General features: G+C 42.5%; 1 protein-coding gene across 4 annotated transcripts in view; it reads left to right on the top strand.

Moving 5' to 3' along the window:
* Nucleotides 1–20641, top strand: part of BTBD9 (BTB domain containing 9) — a 437363-nt gene that overhangs the window by 315634 nt on the left and 101088 nt on the right. For all 4 annotated transcript variants that reach the window (XM_088831208.1, XM_055407251.2, XM_055407252.2 and 1 more), the window contains exon 8: nucleotides 5841–6030. In XM_088831208.1, coding sequence (XP_088687334.1) covers nucleotides 5841–6030 — 190 coding nt within the window. The remainder of the gene's footprint in view (nucleotides 1–5840; nucleotides 6031–20641) is intronic.

The following is a 20641-nucleotide window of genomic DNA, read 5'->3' as shown; positions in this document are numbered from 1 at the left end:
ACAGAACTGATGTTTCAAAATGCAGCAGTTCTTAAACAAAGAGATGAGCATATGTGTTGAAATGCTCAGGACAGTAAACAAACAAGGGAAATGCATCATGACTGAAGACAACTGTATATTCTGAAAAGGGATTGGTTCCATGTTCTAGATTGTTTTCCTACTTGATGAATTCTAAAATACTGAATATATATATACTTATATATATATGTGTGTGTATATATATATAATGCTTCTTTAAACAGATGAGCTATATTTATTAAGTGAAATAAATATATTCAGGTTCTAGGCCCGACTTCAGACTTCCCAACCTGGGGATCCATCAAAGGGACTGGGAATCCCCAGGGAATCTGATATTGAATATTCCAGTGGGATTTGATTACAGAACTTTCACAGAACTGGGGGAAATAGCCCTACAGCGGTGCCAGAACTGGGTTGTCTCAGGCCAAACAACTAACAGGGAGGGAGCACAGCCCCACCCATCAGCAGGCAGTTGGATTAAAGGTTTACTGAGTGTGGCTCTGCCAGCCAGAGTAAGACCCAGTATTCTCCACAGCCAGCCCCTCCCATCAGGAAGCTTGCATAAGCCTCTTATCCTCGTCCATCAGAGGGCTGCTGCTGCTGCTGCTGCTAAGTCACTTCAGTCGTGTCCGACTCTGTGTGACCCCATAGACGGAAGCCCACCAGGCTCCCCCGTCCCTGGGACTTTCCAGGCAAGAACACTGGAGTGGGTTGCCATTTCCTTCTCCAATGTGTGAAAGTGAAAAGTGAAAGTGAAGTCGCTCAGTCGTGTCCGACCCTTAGCGACCCCACGGACTACAGCCAACCAGGCTCCTCCATCCATGGGATTTTCTAGGCAATAGTACTGGAGTGGCTTGCCATTGCCTTCTCCGCCATCAGAGGGCAGATAGACAAAATAAGAACTACAGTCCCACAGCCTCCAGAACAAAAACCACAATCACAGAAAGCTAACCAAAATGATCACATGGATCATAGCCTTGTCGTCGTGAAGGGGCTTGTGTAACTCAGTGAAGCTATAAGCCATGCTGTGCAGGGCCACCCAATACGGATGGATCATGGTGGAGAGTTGTGACAAAAATGTGGTCCGTTGGAGAAGGGAATGGCGAACCGCTTCAGTATTCTTGCCTCAAGAACTCCATAAACAATATGAAAAAACAAAAAGATATGACACTGGAAGATGAACGCCCTAAGTCAGAATGTGTCCAATATGCTACTGGGTGAAAGCGGAGAAATAGCTCCAGGAAGAGGGCTGGGCCAAAACAGAAATGATGCCCAGTTGTGGGTGTGTCTGGTGGTGAAAGTTAAGTCTGATGCTGTAAACAACAATATTGCACAGAAACCTGGAAGATTAGATCCATGAATCAAGGTAAATTAGATGTAGTCATGCAGGAGATGGCAAGATTGAATGTAGATATCTTAGGAATCGGTGAATTAAAATGGATAAGAATGGGTGAATTTAATTCAGATGACCATTATATCTACTACTACTGTGGGCAAGAATCCCTTAGAAGAAATGGAGTAGCTCTCATAGTCAGCAAAGGAGTCCAAAATGCAGTACTTGTGTGCAGCCTCAATAACAGCAAAATGATCTTGGTTCATTTCCAAGGCAAACCATTCAACATCAGAGTAACCCAAGACTGTGTCCCAACCACTGATGCTGAAGAAACTGAAGTTGACTGGTTCTATGAAGCCCTACAAGACCTTCTAGAACTAACACCAAAAAAGAGATGTTCTTTTTATCATAGGGGATTGGAATGCAAAAGTAAGAAGTCAAGAGATACCTGGCGTGTAACAGGCAAGTCTGGCCTTCGAGTACAAAATGAAGCAGGGCAAAGGCTAACAGTTTTGTCAAGATAACACACTGGTCATAGCAAACACCCTTTTTCAACAATACAAGAGACGACTCTACACAGGGACATCACCAAATGTTCAGTACCAAAATCAGATTGATTATAATCTTTGCAGCTGAAAATGGAGAAGCTGTATACTGTCAGCAAAAACAAGACCTGGAGCTAACTGTGGCTCAGATCAGGAGCTCCTTATTGCAGAATTCAGGCTTAAGTTGAAGAATGTAGGGAAAACCACTAGGCCATTCAGCTATGACCTAAATCAAATCCCTGCTGATTATACAGTGGAGGTGAGGAATAGATTCAAAGGATTACATCTGGTAGATAGGGTGCCTAAAGAACTATGGACAGAGGTTCCTAACAGGAAGCAGTGACCAAAACCATCCCCAAGTAAAAGAAATACGAGAAGGCCAAAGTGATTGCCTGAGGAGGCTTTACAGAATAGCTGAGGAAAGAAGAGAAGCGAAAGGCAAAGCTGCACCCAACGGAATGCAGAGTCCAGAGCACAGCAAGGAGATACGAAGGCCTTCTTCCGTGGACAGTGCAAAGGAACAAAAGAAGATGATGGAATGGGAAAGACTAGACATCTCTTCAAGAAAATTGGAGGTATCAAGGGAACATTTCATGCAAGGGTGGGCAAGATAAAGAGCGGAAATGGTAAGGACCTAACAAAAGCAGAAAAGATTAAGAAGAGGTGGCAAGAATACACAGAAGAGTTGTACAAAAAATTTCTTAATGATCCAGATAACCACAATGTTGTGGTCACTTACCTAGAGCCCGATATCCTGGAGTGTAAAGTCAAGTGGACCTTAGAAAGCATTAATATGAACAAAGCTAGTGGAAGTGATGGAATTCCAGATGAGCTATTTAAAATCCTAAAAGATGGTGCTGTTAAAGTGCTGCATTCAACATGTCAGCAACTTTTTTAAAAACTCAGCAGTGGTCACAGGACTGGAAAAGGTCAGTTTTCGTTCCAGTCCCTAAGAAAGGCAATGCCAAACAGTGTTCAAGCTGCTGTACAACTGTGGTCATTTCACATCCTAGCAAGGTAATGCTAGGCAAAAAGTGCATCAAGCTAAGCTTCAGGAGTACTTGAATTGAGAACTTCCAGATTTACAAGCTGGGTTCAGAAAAGACAGGGGAACCAGAGATCACAACATCTGTTGGATCATAGAGAAAGCAAGGGAATTCCAGAGAAACATCTACTTCTGCTTCATTGACTACGCTACAGTCTTTGTGTAGATCACAACAAACTGTGGGAAATTCTTAAAGAAATGGGAATACCAAACCACCTTACCTGTCTCCTGAGAAACCTGTATGCAGGTCAAGAAGCAACAGTTAGAACCGGACATGGAACAACAAACTGGTTGGGAAAATTGGGAACAAAGTACATCAAGGCAGTATGTTGTCATCCTGCTTATTTAACTCATATGCAGAGTACATTGTGCAAAATGCCAGGCTGGATGAATCACAAATGAGAGTCAAGATTGCCAGGAGAAATACCAACAACATCAGACATGCAGATGATACCACTCTAATAGCAGAAAGTGAAGAGGAACTAAAGAGCCTCTTCAGTTCAGTTCAGTTCAGTCGCTCAGTCGTGTCCGACTCTCCGCGACCCCATGAATCACAGCACGCCAGGCCTCCCTGTCCATCACCAACTCCCGGAGTACACTCAAACTCATGTCCACAGAGTCGGTGATGCCATCCAGCCATCTCATTCTCCGTCGTCCCCTTCTCCTCCCGCCCCCAACCCTTCCCAGCATCAGAGTCTTTTCCAGTGAGTCAACTCGTCGCATGAGGTGGCCAAAGTATTGCAGTTTCAGCTTTAGCATCAGTCCCTCCAATGAACATCCAGGATTGATCTCCTTTAGAATGGACTGGTTGGATCTCCTTGCAGTATAAGGGACTCTCAAGAGTCTTCTCCAACACCACAGTTCAAAAGCATCGATTCTTCGGCGATCAGCCTTCTTCACAGTCCAACTCTAGCCTCTTGATAAGGGTGAAAGAGGAGAGTGAAAAAGCTGGCTTAAAGTTCAGCATTCAAAAAATAAGATCGTGGCATCTAGTCCCAACACTTGATGGCAAATAGATGGGGAAAATATGGAAACAGTGACAGACTATTTTCTTGGGCTCCAGAATCACTGTAGACGGTGATTGCAGTCGTGTAAGCAAAAGATGCTTCTCCCTTGAAAGAAAAGCTATGACAAACCTAGACAGCATATTAAAAAGCAGAGGCATCACTTTGCCACAGTGGTCCATATCCGTTCAGTTCAGTTCAGTCGCTCAATCGGGTCTAACTCTTTGCGACCCTGTGGACTGCAGCATGCCAGGCCTCCCTGTCCATCACCAACTCCTGGAGTTTACCCAAACTCATGTCCATTGAGTCGGTGATGCCATCCAACCATTTCATCCTTTGTCGTCCCCTTCTCCTCCTGCCCTCAATCTTTCCCAGCATCAGGGTCTTTTCAAATGAGTCAGCTCTTCGCGTCAGGTGGCCAAAGTATTGTAGTTTCAGCTTCAACATCAGTCCTTCCAATGAACACCCAGGACTGATCTCCTTTAGGATGGACTGGTTGGATCTCTTTGCAGTCTAAGGGACTCTCAAGGGATTCTCCAAAACCACAGTTCAAAATCATCAATTCTTCGGCACTCAGCTTTCTTTATAGTCCAACTCTCACATCCATACATGACCACTGGAAAAACCGTAGCCTTGACTAGATGGACCTTTGTTGGCAAAATAATGTCTCTGCTTTTTAATATGCTATCTAGGTTGGCTGTAACTTTCCTTCCAAGGAGTAAGAGTCTTTTAATTTCCTGGCTGTAGTCACCATATGGTCCGTATAGTCAAAGCTGTGTTTTTTCCAGTAGTTATATATGGATGTGAGAACTGGACCAAGCTGAGCAACAGAAAATTGATGCTTTCAAATTGTGATGCAAGGAGATCCAACCAGTCCAACCTAAAGGAAATCAACCCTGAATATTCATTGGAAGAACTGATGCTGGAGCTGAAGCTCCAATATTTTGGCCTCCTGATGCAAACAGCCAGCTCACTGGAAAAGACCCTGATTTTGGGAAAGACTGAATGTGGGAGGAGAAGGGGATGACAGAGGATGCGATGGTTGGATGGCATCACCGACCCAATGGACATGAGTTTGGGTAAACGCCAGGAGTTGGTGATGGACAGGGAGGCCTGGCGTGCTGCAGTCCGTGGGGTTGCAAAGAGTTGGACACGACTGAGCGACTGGACAACAACAATAAATATGTATAGTTTAGAGAATACTAATAAAAACAAGTGCCCATGTACCTATTGCCTCACTTGAGAATAGAATAAGACCAGAAGTTGAAGCCCTTCCAGGATTTCATCTTGGAAATGAAATCAATTAATGTTTAGACACATTTTAGGGGTCCCTCCAAGACTTCATATTCCTCTTTCACATACAAGTAAGCATAAATTTTGTGTAATAATTCCCTGGATTTCCTTTTTATTTTACATTTATATATGTACCCCTAAACAAGTTGTATTTCTAGTTTTGCCATTTTAAAAAACTTTGTTTAATTGGAATCCTACACTGTGTTTTTCTGCGCCTTGCTTTTTTCACTCAGCATTGCTTTTTGATTCATCCATTTGGATATAGCTGAAGTTTATTAATCTCAACCACTGTGTGGTTTCCCATTGTAGTAATATTTTGTACTGCAAAACAGAATGTATCGTCTATATTTTATAGGGTATCATGTTTCTTTATAATAAAATTCTTTAGTGTTAATTGTCACCTATGATTTGGTTTGTTTCAGCCTTAGGTTCAACTTTTTAAAAACCTGTTTGGCGTGTGTTTTAAATGTGTTCATATCTTCATGTAGTCAATATGCTCTAAGTTTTGTTTTATCATTGATAGTAATTAATTAATTTTGTTTGTAGCAAACTCTTGGGATATATTTGGCTTCTTGATGCTGAATCTTGTGTTGGATTCACAGTTCCCATGGAGAACGTTGCAACAATTGCTGATTGTGCCAGTGTGATTGAAGGAGTCAGTCGGAGCCGAAATGCCTTGCTGAATGGGGACACTAAGAACTATGACTGGGATTCTGGTTACACGTGTCATCAGCTAGGAAGTGGTGCGATTGTGGTTCAGCTGGCACAGCCCTACATGATCGGGTCAATACGGTAAGAAGATTCCCTTTCATTTATTACTTTTAAAATGGAAGACACATGTGCAAATTTTGTTTTGGTACATTGGTGATCCCAGTAACTTCGGTGAAGATCCTCCTCTGTTCTTTCCTCTAAATGTTAAGAGGAGGGGGTGGAAAGGGAGGGACAAAGCTATACAAGGTGCTTGTTTGGATCTTCTGATGGTGAGATGACTTGTGGAGGGAAAGGACCAGGACTGTCCCTGGGTGTGGCTTACCTCCATGACTCAGCTTGTTCTGGTTAGGACTTACAGGATAACGTCAAGAGAGGCTGTATGGAATCAAAACTCATTTCCAGCTGTAGTAAATGACTTTATATGTGAACCAAACAGATCTGAGTATGAAACCTGGTACTAAAAGATCTTTTTAATAATCTTCATGTCTGGACTTTTGGTTGGTGTTTTCATTTTGTTTTGGTTTGCCTTAAGAAGGGAACTTGAATCCAATATTGCTTAATTTGTAGGATCATGTGATTTTAAAATATAAGACTGGTGACATCCCCCAGAGGATATACTTTAGTTCAAGAGCCATCTGGATCTTAAATAGGCTTCCCTTTTTTTTTTCTTTAAAGTTCTAAGAGGTCTCTGAAAGATTAATGTCGTGTGTGTATATATATGTATATACACACAATATTAATATATAAAACATTATATATATATGAACATAAGAATATTTTACATTGTATCTTAACCTGCCAGAGGTGGGAGATGTTGGTGAGACATGACTGCCTTCCCCCCCATTGTTCTCCACCACAGTTGCCTTATTGTTTCCTATTCTCATTTTATTTTAAAGTTAGAATTTGTAACAAAAGAAATAGCACAAAAAATAAGGTGTTGTTGTTTGGTCGCCCAGTAGTGTCTGACTCTTTGTGACCCCATGGACTGCAGCACTCCAGGCCTTCCTGTCCCTCACACCTCTCAAAGTTTGCCCAAGCTCATGTTCATTGCATCAGTGTTGCCATCCAGCCATCTCACCCTCTGACTCCCTCTTCTTCTTCTGCCCTCAATCTTTCCCAGCATCAGGGACTTTTCCAACGATTCAGCCGTTCTCATCAGATGACCAAAATAGTAGAGTTTCAGCTTTACCATCAGTCCTTTCAATGAGTATTCAGTGTTGATTTCCCTTAAGATTGACTGGTTTGATCTCCTTGCTGTCCAGGGGATTTTCAGGAGTCTCTCCAGTACCACAGTTCAAAGGCATTAGTTTTTTGGCACTCTGCCTTCTTGACTGTCCAGCTCACACAACCGTACGTGGCCACTGGGAAGACCATAGCCTTGACTATACAGATCTTTGTCATCAGAGTAATGTCTCTGCTTTTCAACACACTGTCTAGATTTGTCATAGCTTTCTTGCCATGAAGCAGTTGCCTTCTGATTTCATGGCTACAGTCACCATCCGCAGTGATTTCAGAGTCCAAGAAGAGGAAATCTGTCACTACTTCCACCTTTTCCCCTTCTATTTACCATGAATAATGGGGCCAGATGCCCCCCCTTTTTTTTAATATTTAGTTTTAAGCCAGCTGTTTCACTCTGTACCTTTACCCTCTTCAGGAGGCTCTTTGCTTCCTGCCATTAGAGTGGTATCATCTGCATATCTGTTTGATATTGAGGTCTTTGATATTTCTCCCGCCTGTCTTGATTCCAGCTTGTAACTCATCCATTCTGGCATATCTCGTGATGTACTCAGCTTATAGGGTAAACAAATGGGGTGACAGCAGACACCCCTGTTGTATTCCTTTTTCAACCTTGAACCTATCAGTTGTTCCAAACAGGGTTCCAGCTGTTGCTTCTTGACCCACACACAAGTTTCTCAGGAGACAGATAAGATGTTCTGGTATTCCCATCTCTTTTAGAGCATTCCACAGTTTGTTATATTCCACACAGTCAGAGGCTTTAGCCTAGTCAGTGAAACAGAGGAAGATGCTTTTCTGGAATCCCCTTGCTTTGTCTATGATCCAGCAAATGTTGGCAATTTGATCTCTGGTTCCTCTTCCTTTTCTAAACCCAGTTTGGACATCTGGAAGTTCTTGATTTGCATAATACTAAAGCCTAGCGTGCAAGATTTTAAGCATTACCTTACTCGCGTGGGAGCTGAGTGCCATTGTCCAATGGTTAGCACATTCTGTAGTACTACCCTTCTTGGGAATTGGGATGAGGATTGACCTTTTCCAGTCCTGTGGCCACTGCTGGGTCTTGCAGATTTGCTGACATACTGAATGCAGCACGTTGATGGCATCATCCTTTAGGGTTTTGAATAGTTGTACTGGAATTCCATCGTATCCACTAGCTTTATTAACAGCAGTGCTTCCTAAGGCCCACTTGACTTCACACTCCAGAATGTCTGGCTCTGGGTGACTGACCACACCATCATAGTAGTCTGTTTCAGTAAGATCTGTTTTGTACAGCTCTTCCCTGTATTCCTTCGTCTCTTCTTGATCTCGTCAGTGTCTGCTAGGTCTTTACCGTTTCTGTCCTTTGTTGTGCCCATCTTTGGGGGAAACGTTCCCAATTGCCTTACTGTTTCCTGTTCTCATTTTACAATTAGTATTTGTAAAGAAAGAAATAGCACCAAAAATAAGGTAGTAGGATTCTAATAGGCAAAGGTTTATTGATGTTCAGGCTGATAAGTACAGAAGTTAAGTCTGCTTGTCAACTCCTGAGGTACACTGACAATTGATGCTGAATTTCTTAGAGAATTCATACTATTAATTTCTTCATTTAAATTGTCAACCTCTTTTCATAAAGGGTCGTGTACAGGCTGAGTACTCTGGGCAACAAATCACGGATAGAGAAGCTGTGAATTTGTCCTGTAGGCCTGAGAGCTCACACTGTGCTTCAGAAGGGGAAGGAGACAAGCCACATTCAGTCTGGACAAAATAGAAGTACAAATAAACTTCTTTCAGCAAACAACACCCTCTCCTCCCTTTTTCTCAGCTGCATGCATTAACTAAAGTAATCATGAGCCACCTATTTGATAAGTCATTCTACAATCCTTGTCATAAACGGTGCAAAACTTATCTGAATATTTCCCATTACAATCTTTTCCTCTGTACTTTAAAAATCTGGAAAACAGTTGTCCTTCTCTTGTTTTATAGTCTCCACAATTTCTTGATTTATAGTCTCCACAATTTCTTGAAGATTACCAGTCGTGTCTCTGAGATTACATCTGCAATTTCTTTCAGCAGGCTTGTTGTGTAACTCATCTGAGCAGGAGACTTGAAATCATTTAAATTGACTGGATACTCTCTTTCTTTCATTTCACTATTTGGGACTTCAATTTTCTCTTTATTATGTTTGTTCTGCCATTTCTAATTTGAAGACCCGTCTTCTTGCCAGTGAAGATAGAAGCAAACTGGCTGCTTAGCAGCTCTGCCCATTCTCTTTTAATGTTCCCTGTATTCTGTCTGCTTACCTGGTACCACACATCTCCCTGCCACCTAACACTGGTCCATGTGCATCTGAAAGCAAATGTCAGAAGTGGAGTCCCACTCTTCTCTTTCCCTGTTCAGGTTGCCTCATCCTGTGATTTTTCTCATCTCATTTGGTATACCCCACCCAACCATCTATCCACTGAGCCAAAAACATGGGAACCTTCCTGGATTCCTTCCTTCCCCTTACCTCCCCCACAGAACCAATCAACTGTCAATACCAGCTCCTATATATATCACAGACCCTTCCTGTCGTCCCCACCCCCACTGCCATCACCATAGCTGCACCTTTGTAAGTTCTCTTCTCTATCTAGCTCTCCCTTCCCTACCTGCAACCACCTCCCACACTATTACCATGCGTCTGATGTGGTCCTGCCCCTTCCTCAGAGGATTCATGGCTAAAATTTGCCTTCTGGAGAAAGTTCAGACAAAGGCATTAATCACTTGTGGCTCCCTTCTGTCTGTACAGCCTGTCTCCTGCCTCTTCTCCCACCCCCACACATACTATCTGAGCCTATCCAGCTACTTGCAGTTTTGCACATCACCCTCTTTTCCTTCAATTCTTTGAACATGCTGTTCTCATTGCATGTGTATCTCACTGTCTTCTCATCACTTCTTACCTGGCTCTATGACCCCTTTAAGACTTTACTCCTTTGGGAATGCTTCCGTAATCTTCTGTCATCTCCTGGGCTGATTAAGACATCCCTAGTGAGTTTATTCTGTGTGTAATTCCTCCCAGGGCATTTGTCATGTTTGTATTCTAATTGTTTACTTACTGCCTCCTCCCAGTCTCATCTGATATATAAAGCCTGTGGCAACTCAGAATAAGTGTTCCTTGACAAATTGAGTGTGCAGATGAGGTAGTCCGTCAATAAAAAAGGGGGATTATAGCAGATATAGTGGGAGATCTAGAATTTTAGATCCAGCAGGGACTTCATGAGGTTGTTGCCAAGGTGACGACTCAGAGAGAGACAAACAGACTTTTTGTGTGGCAAGGCTACCTTGGCTTCTAGCTGTACTCAAAGAATCACAGATGTTGAACCTAACTCCAGAAAACGGTGTCACTGGAGCTTAAGAGAGAGATGAGAGAACAGTCCCATTTGGTTTTCTTTAAAAGTGAAATGAAAATGGTTCTCCCAAACAATTTTTCTTTTCCTGACTCAGAGGGGGATGGTGAACATGAGTACAATCGAAGGCAGAATTGTGTATCTCAGCGCTGTGTGAAGCCTCCATCGTCCTTAAGCCCGGCTATTGCTTTTGCAGTGAGAAAATCCATGCGATTGAAGCCCCAAGTAACTGGCTGAACACTCAAAGAGACACGTCTCTAGGAAACTAACATTATGTTGTCAAGAACTGCATTTGCCTCTTCTGTGACATGATCAAGAAGAGGAAAGGGAGAAGGATTTCTCCACTGTCAGTGCCTATGGGCAACAGTGGATATCTTGGCAGGCCATGGTTAGCAGCAGCTGATGTGTCCAGGTAGCTGCTTATTGACAAATGACAGGTTGATCAGTCAGTGACCTTTGACCCCCAGCTTCTGCTGTCAGTGATGATTCAGTTGCTCTCCTAGTCACTGTGTCCACAGAAGCCCAGTGATTCTGAATCAGCACCTAAAGGGAAAGCATTCCTGAGCTGGGTTACCAACATTTTCTCCAGCCAAGAGGGAGGAGTTCTGGCAGTCCTGGAACCTCTTCCTCTGGGGGTCCAACCACATGGTACACTAACTGCAAATTTTCAGGTTTCTTTGTCGATGGTGAACACAGAGGCAAAGGTCTCAAACGTGAATTATCTTGATCATTGCATTCTTTATTCCTAAGAAAGGACAGAGTTATTGCGTGGATAAGATTTCTCTTGCTTGTGTGTTCTTATCCATATAAACTGTTTCTTCCTTTCCTGAGGGTTTCCCCTGAAGCTGGGTAGACAAGCAGAGCTTCTTTCTTGGCAGACAATGATCAGAGCTAAGCACCATCTGTGAGACCCTAATCCTGCTAGTGCGTCTGCTACAGTAAGTACCCTTGTGGGTCCTGAAAAGGCATACCTGGAAATGTGATCTCTGATCATCTCCTCCTCCCTCCATTTTCTTTCCTTCACTCAACAAACATTTATTGAGCCTTGTACTATGTGCCAGGTACTGTTTAAGCCCTCGGGATACAGCACTGAATACAGAAAACAAACATCGGTGCTCGCAGAAGTGACATTCTTGTTGGGGGGAGGCAGGCCGTGGTGGATAACCAGGAGACAGCGCTATTTGTAACGTGTCAGGTATTTCAGAGAGGAACTGTCAGTAGGGAGGCCTTGCATGTGGAGGTGGTGCAGTGTTAGATTGGGGGGTCGGGGGGGCCTCACCTTGCAGCACTGGGAGGCTGGGAAGGGCAAGCCGCTTGGGGACCTGGGGGATGAGCCTCACAGGCAGAATGCCAGGGCCCTGCGGCAAGCATGTGAGCACAGAACAGGCGAGGCGGGTTCCAGGAGCGGCAGAGAGGCCAGGGTGACTGGAGCAGAGTGACGTGACGGAGGGGGGTGAGAGGCGGGGGCGGCAGGGGGTTCTCAGGGGGACAGCCCTGAGATGTCTTGTCGCTGCTTCTGTTGGTATGCTCAGTCACCAGCTCCCAAGGCTGTTCCACCCACCGCCGAAAACCCATCCCAGTGTTTTGTTCGCACTGCTAGAGGAGAGGTTTCTTCACTGAGCGGGGGAGGGCAGAGCTGGGGAGCCCTCGTGCCTTTAGAAGCTACCTTCTTTGTTCCTGACCGGCCTTTGTCCAACCAGATCCCAGGAAAGAAACAGGAGGCTAGGACTCCTTGAGTTTATATGAAACTTTCTCCCCATCCTTGGCATTTATTTCTCATCCCCAAGAGCCAGAGCAGGCAGTTTAACTTGGAAATAAAGGCGTTTGTCTTTGTTGTTGCTAGGTTTACAGGCACAATGAAAGTTATTCATTTTGAGGGGAAATGAGAGAAATTGCCTGGAATATGCCTTAAAAGTGGGTAACTGAGTAGTAATTATATCATTTTCATGCCATTTTAAAAACATTAAGATTTAAATAACAGGAAATCTTCAGAGGCCTGACCACATAAAAAGACTAAGGTAGAGTCGTAGTAACTAACCAGATCCACCTGATGTGTTATAGTCCCTCTGTTGCCTAAGGTTAAAACTTGCTGTCTTTCTGCTTGCTAATCATGATGTCCTTTTAAGTGTTTTGAGGTTAGTATGAGAAATCACATATGCTGTACATTAAGCATGCCTGTCGCCCAATCTTTTTCAGCTAATAAATGACAGCACTTTGTTTGAAACCCTAATTATAAGATAGTCAATTAAATTAACAATTCTTACATTAGCTTGAAAATGATGGTTTTGTAATTGATATGAGCAATACTGTAAGTAAAATACCCATAATGCTTTAACTAACCTAATTGTGAGTAAGTAGGCTGTTGAAAGATTGAAACAGCACAGATAGATGAAGCTAAATAAACCCACAGCCTTCTCGGGTGTTATGAGGATTAAGGAGTTAATGACACAAAAATATTTTGAGTTCCTCAGTTGGAAAATGTTATATGAATATAGTATGTTACAACAAAATGAATCTAGCCCAAAGTATGTTCTTGGTGGATATTCATAATCTCTTTAGTTTGTGGGGATGTCTTTTACTTTGCAATAGGGAAAAAAAAAAAAAAAAACAATTCTGCCACTTAAAAAGTTAATCTGCCCCAGAACTTCTGAACCACAAATTAGTTTATGTCTTGCAGTTATTAAGCATGGATAAAACAAAGCAATAGCAAGTTGATCCTTGAAAAAAACACCTAGGTATGCCACTGTGGTCCTTATTCATCCCAACATATTTTTCCTTCCTTTTGAGCTTTTAAGTCCATGCTCAGTTCAACTGGCCTTTCATTGTTGTGTGACTGCAGTCATTCCAGGTTATCTATTCAGGCTATAAATTAAAAATACAATTTTTTACTGCAGTTCTTTCCTTCTTACTGCTGCTGACCACCACACCAAACTATTGTTCCACTTCCCTCCCACAGGACAGGCACAGAAAAAAAGAAGAACCACAAACCATACCATTTTTGTCCCATTCAGAAACTCAAATGAACACCTAGTCCAATAAGGGTGGGGAGGGAAATTGAACCAATGACTCAAGTGATGCTTTATAGTTATATGAGTATTTTCTACATGTGTGCTGCCCTCAAGTTCTCGTAGTACCACAGGTAATCTCAAGTTGAAGATAGTGATTGTAGTATTGAGATGAACTTGGGTCTTTGCAGCAATTTCCAAGTGCCTGGTACAGTACTCCATGCTGTGAGTACTCAATAAACACTCATTGACTGAGCTGACAACATAGTATGTTAGTGCAACTAAAGGGAGTTCTATCTATCAACTAAATTGGACATCAGATTTGCTCAGTGTGTCTGTTCTAAGCATATGTGAGGAAACTGCTAAAGATCTGGCATCTCCCGCAAAAGACTAAGATGAAGCTCTGGTGTTAGGCGCTGACATGAGCACAGATAAGGACGACTGCCTCGCGTTTCACGCTGCTTCCATTTCATTCTGAGTCCTATGCAGGCAAGCATACTTTTATTTACACTAGGAAAACCTTCTTTGTGACCTGGAGAGCTAAAAATTTCCTTTTTATAGTCTAAATAATACAACAAACATCTAAAAATATGACTCCTCTGGCTTGGATTAAGATTGCCTATAATTCTAGTGAAAATTGGAAAGATCTTTTACAAAATTTGCTTCATATCAGTCATGCTGAGTGTCGTCTGTCACAGCCCTGAACCAAAGAATTCTTCCTTGTCTTGCTGATCCATGATTTATTTACCAAGCGTTGTTTCTCTCTCAGCCTATCTGCATTGCACTGAAGTCTTCTCTTACCACCCTCAGACCTCAGAACTCTGGTTCCTAGAACAATTGTCGAATAAAAAATTTTGTCTGTGGCTCCCAGTAGATGCTAGAGTCTGAACCGTATGAACACTAAGGGGACAAGAAATCCTGGAGCTTAGAAACGATAGCAGAGTTTGGGGGAACAGTAAATATGTCTCAGCCAGATTCATCCTAGAGGTATTTCAAGACCAGAAAATATTACTATGGCAACTCAGTTGCTTGTTAAAAATACAGGAAGGGGACTAGAATTCAGATATTCTTTGGAAAAACAGGAAAGGTTAAATCCCACCCCCCCAAAAAAGTGTGTGTATGTGTATTTGTTTATGTTTGATTTACCTCACATGTCAACCATTTATCTCCCTTGAGCAATTAGAGAACTTGACAACTAGTCATCATAAAATATAGCTGAATACATGAAAAGAAAAATCCTTTCAGTTTTCAAAGATTAACCCATCAAGAAGACATTTTTACAGAGGATATCAACCCCATTGGACCCAGTATTTTATGTGCAAATATGTGTTTAGTAATTATCCAGAATTGTTATTTGAGACCCCTCTAAAACAAATACTTTACCAACAATGTTTTAAACAATCATTTTTTATAACTGGAACCATTCACCTTGGAAGATCAAATAAAGGGAAAGCATCAACCTACTCCTTCTGTGGTTTGAGTCTGGCGATGTTTTAAAGGCTGCTTCCCCCAGGACTGGCCATGCTGGATCACAGAAATGTGGCTGTTCTCATGAAGGCTAGCAGAAGTACAGGGCTTTCAGCAAATTGACCACAGTTTCTACAGATTTAATACATCAAACTGCTCAAATCTACCTTTTGAGTATTAAGTAAATGAAGCTGTTTTGAAATCTGATGAAGGATCACCTTCATTTAAGAAATTACTCCTTGAATTAATACAACACAGTAATCTATCTTTTAAAACCTTCAGTCCTCAGGTACTCTCAAATCAGATTTCCCAACTGCCACCAGGAGCGCAAATTTGTCACCTTGTGAAGATGCTGTGGGTGATCTCAGTAGCACCTGGTGTCTGTCTGTCTCTCCCTCCCTCTCTCTCTCAACTTTGCACTTTGTAACCTGGTAACTTGTGGCTCAGCTGGTAAAGAATCCTCCTGCAATGCCGGAGACCTGGGTTCGATCCCTGGGTTGGGGAGATCCCCTGGAGAAGGAAAAAGCTACCCACTCCAGTATTGTGGCCTGGAGAATTCCATGGACTATACAGTCCATGGGGTCGCAAAGAGTCAGACACGACTGAGCAGCTTTCACTTCACAACCGCAGAGGCACTGGACCGTAACATCCTTGCGTCTCTGGTTAAGAACAAGCAGAAGCACGGAGATCAAGAACAGCTGCCCCACCTCCCCATCTTCTCCATCCATCCGCCTCCACTGTGCATCCTTCTCCTGGGAACAGTGGTTATGACGACAGGCTGGTTGGTGCCCTGACAGGACTGCTGCTGCTGCTAAGTCACTTCAGTCGTGTCCGACTCTGTGTGACCCCACAGACGGAAGCCCACCAGGCTCCCCCGTCCCTGGGATTCTCCAGGCAAGAACACTGGAGTGGGTTGCCATTTCCTTCTCCAATGTGTGAAAAGTGAAAGTGAAGTCGCTCAGTCGAGTCCGACCCTTAGCGACCCCACGGAAGGACTACTTTCAGCAACTTGCCTGGACACTCAGGGCCTTAGGTGGGGCTGAGAAGTCTTTTTTTTCCCTGCTGTGTTACCTCTTTCAACAATGTATCAGATTCAGTATAAGGGCTATTGGTTACATAGATAAATGCAGAGTGTGCTTTTCCTTCTGCCTGGATTTTCTTTGCTGTGCCCTTAAGAGCAAGTGGTAAGGATCCTCTTTCTTCCTTTTACCTTATGATGTCTGAAACTATGTCCCTCAGTGATGATGACATTACCAGCCTTGCCGCATTATCCTTTACTGTAACCAAATACCAGTCAAGACTGTTTTGATTTTCCATACAATTTAATGGTCCTTTTAGTTGTGTCTTTCAGTAGCTCTGGGGGTTTAGCTGCTTCAGTGTCTCCATTTAAAATGTGAAGAGACTGCAGTATAACTTGAGATCCTTTTCTCCACCATGACCGTGGCAATTACAATTGTTTTCACAATCCTACAGAGCCTCTTATGTCCTTAAAAAGAAAGTGAGAGAAGGCATTGTATCTTCTGGTTCAACCCACCCTCATTTCCTAAGGTAAATTATAGAAATTTTTTCATTAAACGTTGTGGCTCAGACTTGACAACATTTATTTTTATTCCTAACCCTCATGTGCTTCGAAGAAGCTTGCATTTGGCTTCAAATAACAAAGAAACTGATTAAGAAAGACTATTTATTTATTTATGGCTGCACCACGCTGCCTGTGGGATCTTAGTTCCCTGACCAAGGACTGAACCTGGGCCCTTAGCAGTGGAAATGTGGAATACTAACCAATGGACCACCAGCGAATTCCCAAGAAAGACTTTTTTTTTAATTATTTGGTTTTGTTTTGCTTTTGTTTATCTGTTTGGTTCTCACATAAAAAGTTTATGGGTGGGTGGCTGCTAGTATTGGTTCTGCAGTTCAGTGAGTTTTTTTATTATCTTGGTCTTTTCTCCTTGTATTTTTGCCTCAGAGAAACAAGACAGCTGCTCCAGTTTTAACTACCACGTCTGCATTTAGGCAGGAAGAAGAACAAAGAGAAACACAAACTTTTAAGTGTGGAGAACCCTGCCAGTCTCATCTGTCTCTTTTTATTATGAGAAGCCAAAGCTTTATTTAAAGCCCCACCTAGCCAACTTCCACTTAGTTATTAGGTAGAACTGCCATGCCGTCGCCCTAGCACATCTGGCAAAGAAGTTGAGGGTCATAGCAAGGAATTGGCTCATCCAGTCAACAACTCTGCTGCAGACCCTACCTCCTGCTTGACTTTTCACATCTGCTTTGGGATCTTTATAAATCTCCATATTTCATATGCTTGGTTTATTTTTTAAAAACAGCTTTATTGAGATATTCATATACTGCATAATTTGCCCATTTAAAGTATATAATTCAGTTTTTTTTCCTATTTTTTAAAATGCCCACAGCTTCTGGATGTATCTAAAACAGTAAATATGATAATTTTACTTTATATTATTCTCAGTTTCAGAAATGTTCTGTAAATAAAAAGCCTATATCTGCTTACTGGGTAATTCTGACCCAAAATGAGAAGCATTACTGCTTATCTATATTTGATTTCTTATTCATGAAATTTACCTCTTGGAAAAAACTAAGTTTCTGTTACAAACTATTACCAGCATTTAATTTACTGCAATTGGTCTTCGTGTTTTACCAGCACAGTGAAAGTGGATGTACCTAATAAAATTTGGGAGACAGGCAAGATCCTAAGTGCCCTCAAAAGGAGAATACATTTTATTTGATGTGGTTTTACTCTAGCTAAGTGTATTTTAAACATTTCTTAATTTTTTTTTAAAGTTGGCAGTCTGTATGGAATCTGTTAACCAGACATATTTGATTAACCAAAATAGCTGTTTATCTATACCTCAGGTTACAGAGACTTGACTTTTTTCCTGTACATATAAAATTCTAATACCAGAATTTCACTGCGTATCCATGTTATTTTATAATGGTAGGTTAATTATGTCAAAAGTCCCACTAGAGATAACACTTTCAGTTTTTAACATCTGGAGTTTAAACAGTCATGCCCATCAGCCCTAGAGTGAAAAGACACATTCAAAGACCTCTGACTTTCCAAGGGAATATTGGACAATAACTGTCTTATCCCATCCAGTCTTCTCCTAAGTTCTTGGATTGTGGTGTTTGTAAGATTGCAGTGGACATTCCTGGTTTTTGGAACTTTTGAAATGAAAAGAACAGTAAGTAGAGAGTGGGTGTAGCAATACTACAATTCTGTCTTGGGAGAAAAAATTAAAATACCCTCTTCTTTCCCTACCATGGTTTCTTGTGCCTTCCCTGTCCCCGTTTTACTCCTCCCCCAAATGGTGGTCTTAGTCAGAGCCTTTAGTCCTTTTCCAGGGGAGATACTGATCAGATGTGTGAGTTTGCAGGAGTGAGAGGGGCCACAGTTCAGGGGAAGCACTGCTTGTGTCTCTTGTCTTCCACTGGGCCCTATGTGGCATGGCCGGGACTAATTCTGCTAGTCCGTCTCTCCTCTCTGTTCCTACCTCTTCCCCATCTCTCTCTCTTCTCCTCTGTCCTCACAACAAGCAGACACAATCTTTCCTCTCCTTGGACTTTCTTATTTCCTCTTTTATCTTTTAGGGTGGACAGGGTAAGGTTACTGCCTCAGCCCAGGAGTAGTTCCAGGCTAGGCAGCGGAGGACCGTGATCTGTGCTGTACCCACTCTGTCTCGGTGGTACTAGAAGGTGTATTGAGTTGATCCTTCCTCCATTTGGAAGTGATAAGAAGCAAGTTTTGTGAGTGGAAGAAGGGACAGAACAGACCTCCGAACTTGCTTCGGGTGAAGCTATTTAGGCATGGGACTGATGCTGAAGCTGAAACTGCAATACTTTGGCCACCTCATGCGACGAGTTGACTCACTGGAAAAGACTCTGATGCTGGGAAAGGTTGGGGGCGGGAGGAGAAGGGGACGACGGAGAATGAGATGGCTGGATGGCATCACCGACTCTGTGGACATGAGTTTGAGTGTACTCCGGGAGTTGGTGATGGACAGGGAGGCCTGGCGTGCTGTGATTCATGGGGTCGCGGAGAGTCGGACACGACTGAGCGACTGAACTGAACTGAACTGAACTGAACTGAACTTGAGTATGGCATGCCATGTCTTATGTCTCTTGCATTAGAGTTTGGGGCCAAAATTCTACTGGCAGTAAAGTGTCCCTTTGCTTCCCACTTGCTGAGACTCCTTGGTGGGTGCTTACCTCAAAAACCTTGTGGGAGGGGGTAGTTGTGGTCTAAGATAATAGATCTTGTTCCTAAGTCCCTTATGCATATATCATTTAATTGTCCCCTGATGTCTAATGCAAGCCCTTGTCAACTTTTTTCTCAATATCTAACTTTCTGTAGTCACTTCATCTCTGAGGATTAAAGTTGTGTTCCGGCTTTTTGCCACTCCATGGACTGTAGCCCTCCAGGCTCTTCTGTCCATGGAATTCTCCCAAGCCAGAATATTGGAGTGAGTAGCCATTCCCTTCTCCAGGGGATCTTCCTGACCCAAGGATTGAACTCAGGTTCGATCTGCATTTCAGACAGCTTCTTTACCATCTGAGCCACCAGGGAAGCTGAATAATAAAGCATCTATAACCAAATAGTATACTTATTATGAAGTTCGTAATAGTCTTGTTAGAAATAGATAAAGCATTATCTATAAAGAATTATTTGAGAATTAACAGTAACCCAATGAATAATATCTTGTTGATAATAGCATTCTTGGTAGAAAGGTAAATTGCTTTGTCATGATTATGTTTGCTGTAGTGGAATTTTAGCTGTGTATTTTAGTCTCAGAGAAAAAGTAAAGAATTTATGGATATTATTTGGAACTTTTGGGGAAGAACATTGAAAAAGAGCCCATCCATTTAAAATTAGAGAATCCCTAGGACTGCACGGAGTTCCAACCAGTCCATCCTAAAGGAAATCAGTCCTGAATATTCATTGGAAGGACTGATGCTGAAGCTGAAGCTCCAGTACTTTGGCCACCTGATGGGAAGAGCTGACTCATTGGAAAAGACCCTGATGCTGGGAAAGATTGAAGGCAGGAAGAGAAGGGGGCAACAGAGGATGAGATGGTTGGATGGCATCACCGACTCAATGGACATGTCTGAGTAAGCTCCGGGAGTTGGTGGTGAACAGGGAAACCTGGCGTGCTGCAGTCCATGGGGTCTCAAACAGCGGGCATGACTGAGTGACTGAACTGAACTGATTTAAAATTATTTTCATTAAAGATGTCAAATGAGTAGCTGTGTTAAAACACTCAGCACTATAAGGATTTTATTGCTCTGTGGTCATAGACTGCCCTGGTCAGGTATCTTGTATGATGCTTTGTATAATCACAGTAGACAGCACTGGAGAGATAGCAAGGGGATAGAACCTTACAAATTCATTTTCTCCTGGTGACTGATAAACAACCCTGTCTATCTAATTGGTGTGGTGTAGTCTGTGGTGTCATCTTCCTGAGGTATAATGTTTTACTGCTGTCATATTAACTGCCTTATCGTTGACCATTGACTTTAATGCTCAAAATCCTCCAAGCCAGGCTTCAACAGTACATGAACCATGAATTTCCAGATGTTCCAGCTGGATTTAGAAAAGGCAGA

The sequence above is a fragment of the Moschus berezovskii genome, chromosome 23, assembly GCF_049115385.1.
Source record: "Moschus berezovskii isolate FMDL1 chromosome 23, NW_MosBer_1.0, whole genome shotgun sequence".
Taxonomy (NCBI): domain Eukaryota; kingdom Metazoa; phylum Chordata; class Mammalia; order Artiodactyla; family Moschidae; genus Moschus; species Moschus berezovskii.
The sequence above is the reverse complement of the archived record's forward strand: the minus strand, read 5'-3'. Positions and strand labels throughout refer to the sequence as shown.